Below are 15,727 nucleotides of genomic sequence, written 5' to 3' on the forward strand. Positions count from 1 at the left end.
CTAGTGGAGTGGAGTCCCTGCAACCACCTCTGATTCAATGCCACATTCATCATTTCCACGCTTGATCTTGAAGAACCCTTAAACAAAACAAAACAAAACAATATTTAAAACCATAATTTCTTCACAGCTGAGTCGCCACTCAGCCTTTCATAGTTTGTCAGCATGTATGTCAGCATGTATGGCCAATCAGAGATGAGATGCTGTCCAGTCCCCGCCTTATTGTGTCGTACCTTTGTCTCCCCAGTCAGTGTTCCAGGAGTTGGCAGCCAGCCAGTAGGGGGTCCCGCCTTCCGACCCCCAGCCCAGGATCTTGATGGCGTGGCCCCCCAGCATTTCCCCCGTCACATGCTGATACACACCTGCAGGCAGACAGAGAAGAGGCCTCACCATCACACTCACCAGGGAATTAGTGAATAATAGAGTGAAGTGAATAGTGAAACCAGCCTCACCAGTCTTGTACAGCAGAAAGTCCTGGTAGACGGAGAAAGCTGCTTCCACCGGGCCGTTCTTGTACAGCTCAGTCATGATCTGCTCCTGTTTGGACGGGACACTGTAGGTACGCTTCCCTGAAGAGGACAACATTGCCAGCATCAATACTACAGTTTGATAATGTATTGATTGATTGATTGATTGATTTTGGGCCATTTTAGAGGTCCGCTTGGTCTTAAATAATTAGAGATCTGGTTTTGGACACTGACAAAATGTTGCACCCTATCATTCTAGGTTTAGATTAGATTAGATTCTTTAATGACCACACAGCCAGGCTGGTGGAATTTGTTTTCAGTACAGTTCATACGTAAGCAATGGTCCAACATTGAACATCATAATACATACATAAAACACAATAACAGTACACAATACAGTCATAGCAGCAGTGATATGGGGGTTGTTATATAGAGTTCAGTGTCCTTATGGCAGTGGGGAAGAAACTGTTTTTAAAACGGGTTGTCTTGGTGGGCAGAGACCTGTAGCGCCTCCTGGAGGGCAACAGCTGGAAAATGTGGTATGCTGGGTGAGTGGGGTCAGAAATGTTTTTTTTTAGCTCTATTTATTGTCCTTTGGCGGTGGAGTGATTCAAGTGACGGAAGGGGGGTGTGGATTATTTTGGAGGATTTATTGATGATTCGCTGTAGTTTGTTTTTGGAGTGAGTGTCCAGACTGCTGTACCAAACTGTTATGGAGAAGGTGAGGATGCTTTGTATGATGGCCAGGTAGAACCGGAGCAGGAGATGTTTTCTTATTCTGAATTTTTTGAGCTGACGGAGGAAGAAGAGTCTCTGATTGGCTTTTTTGTAGATGTGGTCTGTGTTGGTTTTCCATTTGAGGTTATTGCTTATGTGAGAGGACACAAGAGAGACAGCATACCGAAGTGTTTGTCTTTCTGATAGGACAGGGCGTATCCGTCGATGCACTGCTGCTCACACTTAGGAGTCTTCCCCTCGCCGTTGCAGGGAGGACGACTTCCATTCACATGGTGCTCACAGGGAGGGATGCTGTAGGGCCGGCAGCCTGTCACACACACACACACACACACACACACACACACACACACACACACACACACACACACACACACACACACACACACAACCACTATCAGTTTAAATAGTTTCTTGTAATGTCTCCTGAAAGACATTATAAAGTGATTTCAGCACAGATCTGATGATGAACATACCAACTTTGGAGCCATGCAACCCTCCTGTCACCAGTCCCTTCTTTGCCCAGAACTCCCAGGCAGAGGAGGGATAGCCGCCAAAACAGCTGCAAACAGGCACATATTTTACAGTACGCTGCATGCACCCACCAGTATTGTGTTTAACAATGTGCCCATGGGTGAAATAACTAACCTATGTTTACCCACATTACTAATTGAGTAGCTTTTCTGTGTACTTGTACTTTGTTGAGTACTGTTTAAAGTCATGCATTTTACTCTGATCCAAGTATGTTTCGAAGTATGAAGTATTTTCATTTTGTTGGCAACCGGAAATTTACAAATCATCTGTGCACTTTCTTTGTCATTTCCAAGGTTTCCAATTAATATAATCAAGCTTAAACTCTGTACCCTCGTCCATTTAGAACTGCCTGAAAAAGATTGCATATAACAAAGATATATTTTCTAAAAAACAACAACCCAAAAAACAGTAACTTTTATATTTTCAATTAGCTACTTTAAACTTTTACTTAAGTAGATTTTTACCACAGTACTTTAACTATCAGCAAAGTAACAATACAAGTAGGACTTTCCACCACTGAGGAGATGATTTGGAGTCATTCTGAAGTAGTTGGTAAAAATAAGAATCATGCATGCACAAGCACAAACACACATGTACACACACACATACTCACCCCATGCCACAATCTTCACAGCAGGAGAGCAGGTCTTCAGCAGAGATCTCCACAGAGACTTTGCTGGCACTCTGGATACATATTCTGTCTGATATCGCCTCAGCTGCCCCAAAGGCCTGGGGGAAACCAAAGAGGGAGCAATATTGGAGAATGTGATAGATACTTCATAAAGGGATTGTGCGTTTTTTAATGTGGGTTTGTATGAAGTATGTAATGTAATGTATGTAATGTTATTCTACTGGTTCAAGTCTGTCTTACCCAGCAGGAACCACAAGAGCCCTGATCTCTGATCTGCTGGATGGTGGGACAGCTGGACCACTGCTGGCGTGCGTCGAAGCTGTCTGGAAGCCTCACACCATCAACAGAGTGGAGCCTGCACAGGAGAGCATGCATGGTCACTGACACTGACCATCACCTAGTTGGACTTGTGTCATGTTGTGCACACATGCAGTAGGCTGGTACTGTCACTTACACCTCTGGAAGCCTGGGCCCATTCAATATGGTCCCATACAGTCCCTTCACATAGCTGATGTCAACATTATAGAAGTTCTGGCCGGCCTGGAGCAGGAATGAGAGGGGTTCAAATAGAAAACAGAGAGATCTCATCAATAGTTTCTGTAGAGTTCAAAAACGTACCAAACACTCGACATTGTTTAATGGTTGACCAAGTTGATAAGAGGCCTCACCTCCCAGGTGGAGTTGGCCTTGTTAATGAAGTCAACCATCTGGGAGGAGAGGAGAGGCAGCTGTGGCCGCGCCCAGGTGACGGACGAGGCCAGCAGCACACAGAGGAGGGTCAGCCGACACATCCTGAAAAACAGTGTCAGCAGACTTTAAAATAACCATAGAAGCTAGAAGATTTAAAAAAAAACGTGCTGTTTCTGTATCCATGTGAAGCATATAAGCTGCATGATATTGTTAATATTCTCTTAATATCTGCACTCCATGTGCAATACAATGCATATAACCTCTGCTACTTCTAATTACACCTTGTACATATTTTTGCTAAATTGTTAATTTTTGGTTTGCCACACTTGGCTGTTAAATATCTTTATATCTGTTTATATCTTTTACATTTTTATATCTGTCTATATCTTGTATATTTCGTCTAACTTATCGTATTCCTTACGTAACCTCCCATGTAACTTACTTGTGCATCAACCACACCAAGTCAATTTCCTTGTATGTGCAAACATACCTTGGCCAAATAAAATTATTCTAGTTCTAATGCTGTAAGTAAGTAAGTAAAACTTTATTTGTATTGCACCCTTCTCAGCACGGATGCACAGAGTGCTTCACAGTGGTTTAAAGTCAAATCATATAAAATCCAACAAAATATAAAATACAGCAAAAAGGGCATAAAAGATGATACACAACATACAGACTCAGAAGTTCTGAGTACAAAATCAACAGTTCCATCTACAAAAGTCCAAACACCTGTCTGAAAAGGTGGGTCTTCAGCTGCCACTTGAAGATCTCCACAGAAGCAGAGGCTTTCAAGTCCTGGTGGAGCTCGTTCCAGAGCTTTCAGTTCAGCTGTCAGTACGAACTGTTTTAATAATCAACCCCAGGCGGCAACAACTTTTCCCCGTTTGGCTCAGTAGTGTTGCTTTAATCACATGGGAACATCTTGTTAATGAAATACTTCTTCTCTGGTGCTGATCAAGTGACCCAGTCAAGTGACTAATCAACTATGAATCATACGAGTTGAGATGAAGTATATTTGTTGGTAATAATACAATATCAAAATGCTAATATTGTGCATACAAGCATGACAATGAATATTTACATTTTTCAACATAAATAAAAAATAAAAAACATTCTCTAAAATAAATTAAAAGTAGTAATATTAAATTTAAAAAGTGGACAAATCTAAACCTCTACTTTTACCTTGTTGGTTTGATGGATGTTCTTAGTCAGAGGAATTCTTCGCTCACACTCAACAAGATACCAATCCTCTTTGATTCCCTCAGCTCTTGCTGTCCTTTTTTACAAGCCAGTTATGGAATCACATGTCTGCATAACGGACCATCAGTATAAAACTCACATGACAAACCAACTCTTTTCAAAGGTTGACAACTGCTTTGAAAGTGATGACCTGACAACCTGACAAAGAGGAATTACGTCATTTTAACTTTCTGAAAATCTACACACAACACAAACACTTACAAAGATCCCCAGACACATTACATTAACCTTGAAATATGGCCTTGACTCAGCTATGACTGCAGTAAAATAGGCAAGAATATAATTTTACAGTCTGGAAACTATAAAACAATTCACCGATGACCAACAAAAGATTGTAAACCTCAAATGATTTGTGCTTGTCTGCACAGACGGAGTACAAGTCAACATTCAAAATGCGTTGGATCCTTTCAACTCTTTATTTGTTCAAGTATGTACAAATCAAAATTCCACATTACATAGCAATGTTTTTCATATAGCTCTCCTTTGGTTCTGTACAAGGTTCCTCTGTGCTAGCCTTTCTACACACCAAAGCTGTTAAGGACACTTAGCTAGTAATATGCATTTGTGTCTGATATTAAATCTACTGTATCAGCGCAATTACATTTTTATATATATGCTCATTCTCTCTTCTTAATTTACAGATTTTAAAGTCCTCCTCAGATAAAACTGTCTCGTCATTCTACTGTTCTTTCCTTGTCTTTAGCTTTCAAAGTCCAAACAGATTAAAGAAGAGAAGAGAGTAAATCTACTGTGTGAGTGGATGCGGACAACATCATTGTATGCTAACATACAGTGCAGCTGCTAAGTCTACAGTAGTAAGTGCACTGCTGCAACAGCTGTCTTTCTCATCTTCAATGGAAACACTTACAAGTGGAACATTCAGTTGGTTTTGACTTGACACGGGGAAAATAAAGAAACTAAGATGTGAGACAAAATAGCTGAAAGAAAAAAGAGTTCACTGGCTATTCCTCAATATCTTAAAAACTCTATGAAGTGGCATGGAGAGTGTGATGTGCTTCCATCTACTGACCTATTTCCCAATTAAACAGAAAATTCATCAACAGAAATTTGCTGTTTAGCGGAAAGAGACGGTCTGTAATTTTGATACAAAATGTCTAAAATTTCATTTTTTGCTTCTTTTTTTTTGGCCTGTAGGTAACACTATGTTCAACATCGGCAAAATTGTATTAAAAATGTTCAGTGTCTTGAAATGTGCTGTTATGAAAAGCTTTAAAAAAATAACCCACTTGGTATATTCAAATTCATATTTTTTAACTAAAAAAGTTCACTAAAGCCTTAAAGTGAAACTTCAGTATTTTTATCTTTTGGGGGGGCAACTAATGGGGGCAACACTTTTTGAAATTGGTCCAGTATTGAGTGAGAGCGCTTCAGAAAAAATGCGCAACATCGATGCACGTCCACTAAAAGTGCTTGTTTGTGCCACTGACACGCTCAGATTGTTATTAAGTGTCTGACAACATTCCTGCAACAACTCAACTCTGGTGAGACTTCGAGCGAGACTTGGTTACACACACAGACTAGATGAAGTGAAGTGAATAATTTTTTTTTTTTTTTTCTCTGTAGGGTCCTTCAATTATGTTGTCAGAAGCGCTCTCGCTCAATACTGGACACATTTCAAAAATTGTTGTCTCCATTAGTCACGACACAAAAAGATTGGAAAATAGCGACTAGGTTGAAAAATACATAAGTTTCCCTTTAGAATTGTCATCAATTCAAATGCTGGGTCCAAATTTTGAAAGAAGGAAGAAAAAACAACACACAAGTTCACCATAAGAATTAACATCAAAAAACAAAACGCCCTGAATTAGTGTAATGTGCCATATATCCTGATTAATATAACCACACAACAATGTGTGTAAATAGTTTATCCAGATGCAAGATGGACTACTGAAAATCACTATCAGAAAAACTAATATCAACTGCCTGCTACCAGTAGCCCCTCTATAGTCTGGTCTGTACAGGCCAAAACAAAGGGAGCTGAAACTGCAAAGGCGCTTCAGTTTCTTCCCAGTCAGAGGAAAACCATGGTACAGAGGCGTTCTCAGTCTGTGTGCCGCAGGAAAGGTGAGGGTGAGCGCGGGCCTCAGTGTCCCTGCTGGTCTCCGGTGCCCTGGGCCTGCGCTGCGGTCGTGCTGAGGTACTGCCAGCTGAGCGCAGCCAGCAGCATGGCGGCAGACAGGTACATGGGGGACAGGTGGTGTGTCCTGGAGGGCAGGCTGGACTGGGACAGGGACGACTTCTCTCTGATGATTGCCAGGATGTGCAGGGTCTTGTCCCGGGAGGGATCGGAGAGGGAGACCTTCTGTAATATCTGTGGAGAGAGAGATTGTTTGTGTTGAGGTACAATTATATAGTGGAAGATAGACACATATATAAACACAAACAAACAAACAAACCTCCTGGCTGTATTGGGCGATAATGCTCTGCACAGCTCTCATGTCGGTGGCCTCCATCATGAGTGTGACAGCCTGTCCCTTCCTGATCTTCACCACTCCCTGGAACACCACGGGGTTATTGTAACACGCTGACAGGGTCGCTATCGCCATCACCTGGTCAACAGAGGAATAACACACCAGTCAGATCACCATGCAGCCGAGTGGATTAGACATAGACAATAGACATAGACATAGACAATTAATTCTACTCAATAAAGCCCACCTTTTTCTTTTCTTTATTTACAAAATTAGGATTTAAAAAACATCAATCCCTGTTCATCCTTATGTGATTTTTCTCCAATCAGTCAGTCCTCAGAACATTAAACTGATTTGATCAGAAACATAACTGGCAGTAATAACAAAAGCTGACAGTGTATGGAAATGTCTGCAGGTCAAGCATGTCATAAAAATCAAAGCTATTGATTGGCCAATTGAAATGGATAAAAGTGTCAGGAAACAAACACCCAAAGAGTTTGCTACTGTAAACACAGAGACTGTAAAAAAAATCAGAATTAAAAAGGTATCCTTCTACATTTTATTAAAGGATTAGGCCACTGCAGTTATTTTAAATTTCCAGCTGCAAAAAATAAAGAAGAAGAAAAAAGCCTTAAAAGCCAGCAGTGAAGGAAAGTACACAGAGTCAACAGACACACCATCTCATCTAGTTGCATTGGTGTGAACAGGCAGGTGTCAGAATGTTGCAGACCTGGTACATTGCAAGCATGTGCAAGATGCATCCAGTCTTGTTGCAAATCATTGGTTTGAACTGGGCTTTAAGGAACCATATAGATATTAATATACAGTAGTGAGGAAAACAAACACTATATGACGGGATCTACAGGTCTACATACAGCTCATGAAAGGAATACATGTCATGATCTAGGACTGTCTATACCTGTGGAATGGCACAGAAATTGAAGACGCTCTGGTTGCGCAGGCGGTCCAGGTAGGCAATAACATCCGGCACGTGGTGCAGAGCATCAGTCACCAGCAGGTTGAGACAGGACAGGGCTGACTCCAGCTTCTCCAGCTGGGCCAAGTCCTCCAGGCGACCTGCAAACTGGCTCCACGCCTACAGGGAGAGAGAAGGCACCAACATTACACATACATTGACATGACATCATAGTGAGGGCTGGGTTTCGGTAACCAGTACCAAGTAGTATCGAAACTTCTCCACTCAAACGATACCTGCATTAGATCCATTTGGTACACAGATCTAGAAAAACGTGACTATTTGTATGGTTTTGCTCGCAGCCAATCACAGCAAGTGTTCTTCAATTTAACGTGACGTGTGATTGGCTGATTATCGCAGCAGCTACAACCCATACAGTCGAGTGCAGTGTATGTGCGGAGTTGGCAGGTTAGCGTGCCGCGACGAGATGCCACCAAAACATTCAAATTCACATGATGGGTATCAAACAGAGCAGCAAAAAAGGTATGTACTCTATTGGTATCGGTATCACTTGGGTACTGGTATTGATATAATTATTTTAAACGATACACAACCATACATATAGTAGAACTTTTTTTACGCAACTGGCAACCACTTATACAGAAGGAATAGTGTCAAGTCCGTCTAAGTATGTCCTTTCCTCTAGTCTAAACCCTTGATCACTCCTATGCAAACGTTAATAAAAAGATGGGTGCTATTTAGGGGTGGGGGAAAAAATCGATTCACCTAAGTATCGCGATTTTTAATGTCACGATTTTTTGGATCGATCTTTTATTCCAGAATCGATAATCGCAAAAAAAAAAAAAAAAAAAAAAAAACTTTTTTTTTTTGTGTGCTTGCAGTCAGGCCACTCACTGAACAGCAGGCCAGGCGCCGCCTACTGGTTTACTAGTGGTTTTATTACTTTATTAGTTAGTCTGAAGTAATAATTACACTTCAGGGTTAAAGTGGGTGCATCTCATTGTAAAATTGGACTTCAAACGGCCCAAATCTGGCTTCAAACGGCCCAAATTTCACGCGCGTTGGCCCATATCGGCCTGGCCTGCTTGGTATCTAATGCCCGGCCTGAATTATGATCCCAGTCCGCCCCTGTTTTTAACTATATCGCCCAGCCCTACTCATGATATATATACAGTCTCTAGTGTATGATTCAACTTTTCCCATGTTCTAATCTAGTGTAAAAAAGCAAACAAACTGAAAAAAGAAAAGAAAAAAATAAACAAAAATCGCAATAAATCGTAATATCGAATCGCAATAATCGTAGAATCGCAATACTTAAGAATCGCAATATAAATCGAATCAGCACCCTAGAATCGTGATAGTATCGAATCGGGAGATAAGTGAATCGCCACAGCCCTAGTGCTATTGCCATTACAGAAATGATTTACACTTTCAGAAAAGTATTCACTTGTTTCATTTGCCCCCTTAAAACACCTTAAAGTATCTTCCCACGACACTTGACACTACTTACTATTAAATGTATGTGAACTCTATTGTGGAACTAGAAAGGGAAACAAAGGGAAGCGAGTAGTATGAATAGAAACGGCGGCCAGAGGTTCCAAACACCTTTTGTACACACGTACCTTTCATGACACACAATGAGAGTCCATGGTGCAAAGAACGCACACAGTATTCACGAGTATTTCCTTTTACTAGAATACTGCATAGCTGTGTGCAGAGGTATGCACAACACACACACACTCACAGACACACACACGCACGCACGCACGCACGCACGCGCACACACACACAGCAGGACAAAAGAAGGCCTACCTCCTGTGGCCAGAAGGCGCGTCCCTCCTGCGTGTCCTCCAGGTAGTCTCGGATGATGTTGGTCTTCTGGAGGAACAGGCCCATGGAGTTGGCCAGCTCGGTGTCCCGGCCCACCTCGGGGTCCTCCAGCTGGGACGCAGAGAACAGCTGAGACAGCCCGATGCCCACCAGCCCCGCCACATAGTGGCAGTACTGCACGGAGGACAAAAACAGACAAGATGGCATCAGCTTTCACAGTCACAGTACGAAATGGGTTAAATAACAAACACATTAGCTTATGAGTGTATGTACACACAGTGATAATAAGACACCGGATTTAGATTAATCAAGTCTTCACACAATATTGAGAGTCATCTGTCTGTGTGAAGGGCGTACAACTGCTGTGGTGCGGTCTGATGAACATATTTTTAAAATGAGATCGGGTTGTTCAACAAGATCAATGACTCAAGGATTACTTTGTGAGATGCTGAGATTTCCAACTCGATTGCAAGCCCGTACTCTGTTTTGGACACATCCCCCACCTCACTTTTTCAGATGCTCAAAGATGGCGGACGACGGTGCTACCAGTGAAAATCGGTGTTAACATTTTGTTTTTAAGTAAAAAAAAAAGAAATCAATGACAAAGATGTATTATTTTGAATTGTGATGTATTACCTCTTCACTAGCCGTTTCAGTTGAATAACTAAGTAGCTACAGTAGTTCACTTGTCTCTATTGTGAAAATGTGACCATTAGTTTTATGTCCATTACAGGCCACCATAGCCTGTGCCAGAAGCTTGTTGATGTTGTTGAAATGCTTAGTCCCCTGTAGAGGGCGATAAATGTCATAAATCACTTAAATGACTTAGGGTTTTATTTTCAGGGTAACATTACCTGGTCCCACTCCTTCATGGATCCCACTTTCTTCTCCAGGAATTCAGCCATTCCCATTCCCATACGGTGGCAGATATCCGAGATGACGTCCCGGTATTCCTGACCGAGGTTTCTGAATTCCAGGGAAATCTAGATTAAAAGGAAGGAGAAATCAAGATTACAGTTGCATGATCTATCACATTCATTAACCTATTGCCATACAAAAAAATACATAAGAGCAATTATCATAACTTCACTCTTGTTTGTCATTCTTTGATTTGTAATTGAATTACTTCCATAGCATTAACAGCAACCAGCTTTTAAATTGACCATTTTATCGTGTGCACCAGAGGCCCCACGGCGGCTGAAGCTCAGGAGGTACAGCGGGTCGTCCACTAATCGCTTTGGATTAAAGAGGGTGGTAGTTTGATCCCCGCCTCCTCCAGTCCGCATGGCGAAGTGTCCTTGGGCAAGATACTGAACCCCAATTTGCTGTGCCAGCACCCTGCGTGGGAGTCTGCCGCCATCCGTGTGTGAATGTACCTACTCATTGTAAAGCGCTTTGGATAAATGCACTATATAAATGCAGGCCATTTACCATTTATGATACGAGATTATCACGATATATAAGTCACGATACGATATTATTGCAATTTTAAACATTTTGCGATATGCTGAGTATTGCAGTAACATATATTGTGATATATTGTGATTTATTACGTTTTTTCAACTACACATTATGTCCCCAAAGGAAAACTCATAGGTAGGATGTAGGGGTGGGAACAACAGAGGCCCCACGATACGATATTATCGTGATACTTAAGTTGATACAATATTGCCACGCAAAATATTGCGATACTATGCATTGATGTATCGATTTCCACCCCTAGTGTACATTATTGTACAGTATATGAAGTGAACTAGGAAATTAATCTGAACATTGCTGTTTATGTCTGTAAATGTCATTGTAATGGTACTATAGATGAAAGTGAGCAGTTCCATACAGTCAGTGAGGTGTCTACTGACCGTGGGGAAGTCCTCCAGGACTTGCCGGTCTTTCTCCTGGCTCTCAGTGAAGCACCACTCAGCCTGGTACAGGTAGGTGTGGAAGTCATTCAGCATGGGCACCTTGGTCTCCAGCGGGATAGTCATGTCGTCCTCCACCGTGTCCAGCGCCCGCAGCACCAGGTAGAAGATACAAACTGCATGTCTGGAGATGGGACAGACAGAGGAGACTTTAAAAATAACTGGCAGAAGCTTGTTTTTGTACTGGGAATGCCTTTGTATTGCAAATGTTTTAATAAACCAGTTGAAAATGATTTGATATTATAAATTAGAGTGATTTGTGGCATTAAGATGTGGAATTAAATGTATGTCTCAAACTGAAAAATAAAACAGGGAATTATGTACAGTACAGTAACTAAACATGTATTTGGAAGGGCAAGTTTGAAAAACAAATGTATAGTACTGAAATGTACACACTACTTTAGTTAAGGTGTTATAAATGCAGTGAAACATTTTAAATTCAGTTGGGCTACAATTATACACAGTTAGATGCCTGAAGGGCTCGGTGTGACATCACTATTGACTATAAAGTTGCATTGTCATTTGCAAAATGAAACAAATAGCACATGTGTCAGGCATGTCAAGCAGGCCTTGGTGGGTCAAAGTCCACACACACAGTTAGGATTTGTGTTTACAAACAGCTGGCAGTCCTGTACTGATATTAATCAACTGAACGATGGTCTTAAAATAGACACACTAAGCAGTAGATGTCTGTAACATAAGCAGAAACTTTTCCTGCTCCAGGTCAATCTCAGGTCACCAGCAAAATGATCTTTTGCAGTCAGTTCTGTCACCAAGTCATTTGTTAGGGATGATCTCTTACTGTGAAAGTAATATACAGATACTGACACATGAAATCTCAGCCAGCATCAATAATCATGGTATGATCAATTTTCCACACTAGGTGTTGTGAGGGTTTGACTGTGCGTCACACTAAATCATATCTAGACAATGATTCACCCCACACAAACTTCATTTGCAGATACCAGGGTGGGTAACGTTGAGTTACAAGCACTGACCTAAATAATGTGGACCAACTGAGCGTGACGTCACCCATTGGTTTTTGAGACCTCAAAATGAAGCCTCGTATCTCTTGATTCCGGGTATCATTTCCTGGAGCATGCTGGGAAAAACTGGAGCCCGTATGCAAGTAACGCACATGAGTAAAACAGTTTTCTTTTTAAGGATTGAGTACTTTTCATGTTAATTTTTTAAACTGTATATACGTAAATGAAAGTGTGCGCACAACTCAGCAAAAAGACTGGCTTAGGTGCACAGCCAAAGGGTAGTCTATACTTGTAACCATTGGCTCTGTGCTTAAACGCGTCTGTTGACCGTTGATGTTGAGTCTGACCCAGTGGCATTAACCCATTGATACCTGATGCAGCATTTGTGTGTGTATCCCACACGGTTCGCGGTCTTAAAGGGATACACACACAAATGCTGCATCAGGTATCAATGGGTTAAATGGCAAAAAGGACATTTTGAGTGCTGGCCTTTTCTTTCTGTTAAAATTGTATACTGCTTATCTTTACTCAAGTATATTTTTGAGCCAGTAATCTACTTTTTACTCTACTACATTTGTGCACTCTGGGAAAGATGGAGAGGGAGTGGGAGATTGCATAGATCGATCCTGTTTTTGCTCTACTACTACTTCTATCACTTGTGCTTTTTTGCCATTTTATTTTGTGCTGGCCCACACACTACAAAATATTAAAATAGAATGTAACTTGTACTTTGAGTAGCCTAATTTAATATAGTATTTTGTTAATCAGAGTAGCTAAATTGTACTTTTACTTGAGTATATATTTTTCAGTCTACTCCACCCACCACTGGCATACTGCTGCTTGGTAACCAACTGAATACCTTCCCCTGCAGTACAACAATGACCTGTCACAGATATGCTACACTCGCTATTACTGTAATCTATAACTAACTGTAGCTGTTGAAAACATGCGTGCAGACAGACACGCCCCTCCCTCACCTGGAGCCAGACAGTCAGTTTGGGCTCACCTGAGGTCTCCGTCCAGCGCTTGGATGACCGCTGCGAAGCTGCGGCTGGTCTGGTTCAGATACAGGTAGCAGGTCCTCAGACTCTCGCTCATGGCCTCCTGGCAGGAGACACAGAAGAAGGCAGGGTGTCGGTAGGAGCCTGCAGGTCTGAGGGCGCTGGAGGCCCGGGCCCGGCGCTCTCCCAGCCTGCCACCCAGCAGCAGGGACCGGGGAGCGGACCCGGAGCTCCGCTGGGTGACCGAGAGAGAGCGCCTCAACACCGACAGAGAGGCCGGACACTTGCAGCACGCTCCGGCCATATGAAGCTATGAAACAACGCCGTCCATGTCACACGCTACGGCTTGCAGCGCAGTTTCAGCAGAGTTCAGTAGAGGACAAGCGGAGTCGAGGGAGGTGAAAACTTGTTTTGGTAGGACGTCGAGGAGAGCGGAGCTCAAGCCGTCAGCGGACACCACTGATCCAACAGTTTGTCAAGCATTCTGCAGGTAAGCAGTGAGCAGAGCACGGGCTATCCGTATTGTTCATAGATCTCCTCTTGTTACGCAGCACCGCGCACAGTTTACACGTCAGACTTTGCGGAACAACTCCCACCTCTGCCGAAAATATGGCCCAAAACAAGACTCAAGAGCAGATATTTCATAACCTAACGTTACAACTGTTGTAACTGAATGGAGGAAATTTGGCAACTCAACCCGTTTATGAAACGATGTAACATAAAACCCACATAAACAACGTGTTATTATTTAGCCTATATGAGGATAGGGTCGTTAGTGGAAACGAGTAGGCTATAGCTTAGCATAATAAAGTCTATCTGAAAATATAGCCTAATATTGAGTATGCATAAACAAGGAGTGAAACTGTGTGTGATTGAGGAAGTCTGCTGCCAACTGTTGCACTGTTTTCTCCTGCCATCTAGTGGGAGACAGTAGGAAGGACATGTAGGTGTCTGCAAAGATGCGCAGTTTGCATCCAGCCTCCTCCAGTCAGTAGGCTACTAGTAGGGTGACTAAAATACATTTTAAATTGATTAAAATTGATACTATACAATACTCACTACTATTATAATGAACAATTATATAATTATATAGGATACTATAAAGGTTATAATGGTTGATTGTTTTCTTCTTCTTCGTCGTCGTCTACTACTACTAGCCTATTTCTCGTTTTAGCAACTGCGAAAATAAAATAAAGTAGCCTAGCTAGCTTATACTTTCTCTGCTCGAAGAACCATGGCAGCCTATATAAACTATGGGTCAAATCAGTGTTAAACCGCGGATTAGCCGTCAAACATGCGCAACACATCTCTCCCCGGTGAGCCCAAAGCTCATTATCCTGGCTACAGACTCTATGGTTATCTATAACTTGAGCCAACACAGGAGCCATGGGACTTTACATCTAATTCCACTCAGACCAATTAGTTGACGTTTCCATGAAGTGATTGATGGGATGATGAGAGCAGTGCGACACAGAGCAATTGTGCAACTATGCAGCGTGCATGCATGCATGCATCATGCAAATGCATTTTGTATTTTTATGCTTAAAGAATTGTTATGCGACTTGGAAATACACATGTTTTTGTTTATTCGTTGTTGCAATTACTCTGTGTGTGTGTGTGTGTGTGTGTGTGTGTGTGTGTGTGTGTGTGTGTGTGTGTGTGTGTGTGTGTGTGTGTGTGTGTGTGTGTGTGTGTGTGTGTGTGTGTTGATGCTGGGATGGAACATCATGTGCTGCTTGATGGAAAATGTGCAAATACAACAATGTTAGGCTATTGAATGAATGAATGAATGAATGAATGAATGAACGAATGAATGAATGAATGAGCCCCTCACATCAGAAACTCAGACATATGCGACAAGCTGGCACTTTCTCAGTGCATATTCGTGAAGAGATATACTCACATAGTCCAGCTTCGGCATGGTTCGACATCCGCCCATTTTAAACTTGAACAGGTTGAATATCTCCTCCGGATGGCCTAATGATTTCAGGATATCCATGTTGCTTTGCTTATCATGCAGTGTGTCTCTACTCAAGGTGTGCTAGAACCCTGCTGCTCATATTTCCCTCAGTCATTCGCGCGGTGCGTGGATCTGAAACACAGCACCATGTCCACCAGAGACTGCCTACAATCACAAGCAGTCGTCAGATCGACTGACGCCTGTGATTGGCTGCCGTACCATGGGCTCAGCGTCAGCTGCCCAATGAGTGTCTAGAGCGTCTGGTGTGATGCCCCGCCTCGACGGACACTGTGAATGAAGGTATCTGATTGGCCGACACAAGAGGGAAACCGTACCTGGCTGTTAGAG

General features: G+C 42.2%; 2 protein-coding genes across 3 annotated transcripts; both read right to left on the reverse strand.

The window, feature by feature from the left end:
* On the reverse strand, positions 1-3,155 carry LOC310782372 (cathepsin B-like; the record flags this gene model as incomplete). The annotated part of the gene is made up of 9 exons (XM_083643037.1): positions 1-77; positions 231-359; positions 450-566; positions 1,366-1,509; positions 1,676-1,761; positions 2,347-2,462; positions 2,605-2,719; positions 2,819-2,904; positions 3,033-3,155. 9 exons carry the CDS (start codon positions 3,153-3,155, stop codon positions 1-3), a joined length of 993 nt encoding a protein of 330 aa, XP_083499163.1.
* Positions 3,156-4,738: 1,583 nt separating this feature from the next.
* On the reverse strand, positions 4,739-15,441 carry fdft1 (farnesyl-diphosphate farnesyltransferase 1). Of its 2 annotated transcripts, XM_083642544.1 has the most exons (8): positions 15,323-15,441; positions 13,425-13,522; positions 11,373-11,556; positions 10,368-10,496; positions 9,496-9,687; positions 7,666-7,842; positions 6,732-6,884; positions 4,739-6,646 (listed from the first exon to the last, which is right to left on the reverse strand). In XM_083642544.1, exons 1-8 carry the CDS (start codon positions 15,416-15,418, stop codon positions 6,419-6,421), a joined length of 1,257 nt encoding a protein of 418 aa, XP_083498670.1. In that variant the 5' UTR covers positions 15,419-15,441; the 3' UTR covers positions 4,739-6,418. The 2 variants fall into 2 exon arrangements, with proteins under 2 accessions (XP_083498670.1, XP_083498669.1); XM_083642543.1 differs by lacking the exon at positions 15,323-15,441 and having other exon boundaries at positions 13,425-13,777.
* Positions 15,442-15,727: the final 286 nt, after the last annotated feature.

This window comes from Poromitra crassiceps (assembly GCF_964638095.1).
Source record: "Poromitra crassiceps genome assembly, chromosome: 9".
Classification (NCBI taxonomy): Eukaryota; Metazoa; Chordata; class Actinopteri; order Beryciformes; family Melamphaidae; genus Poromitra; species Poromitra crassiceps.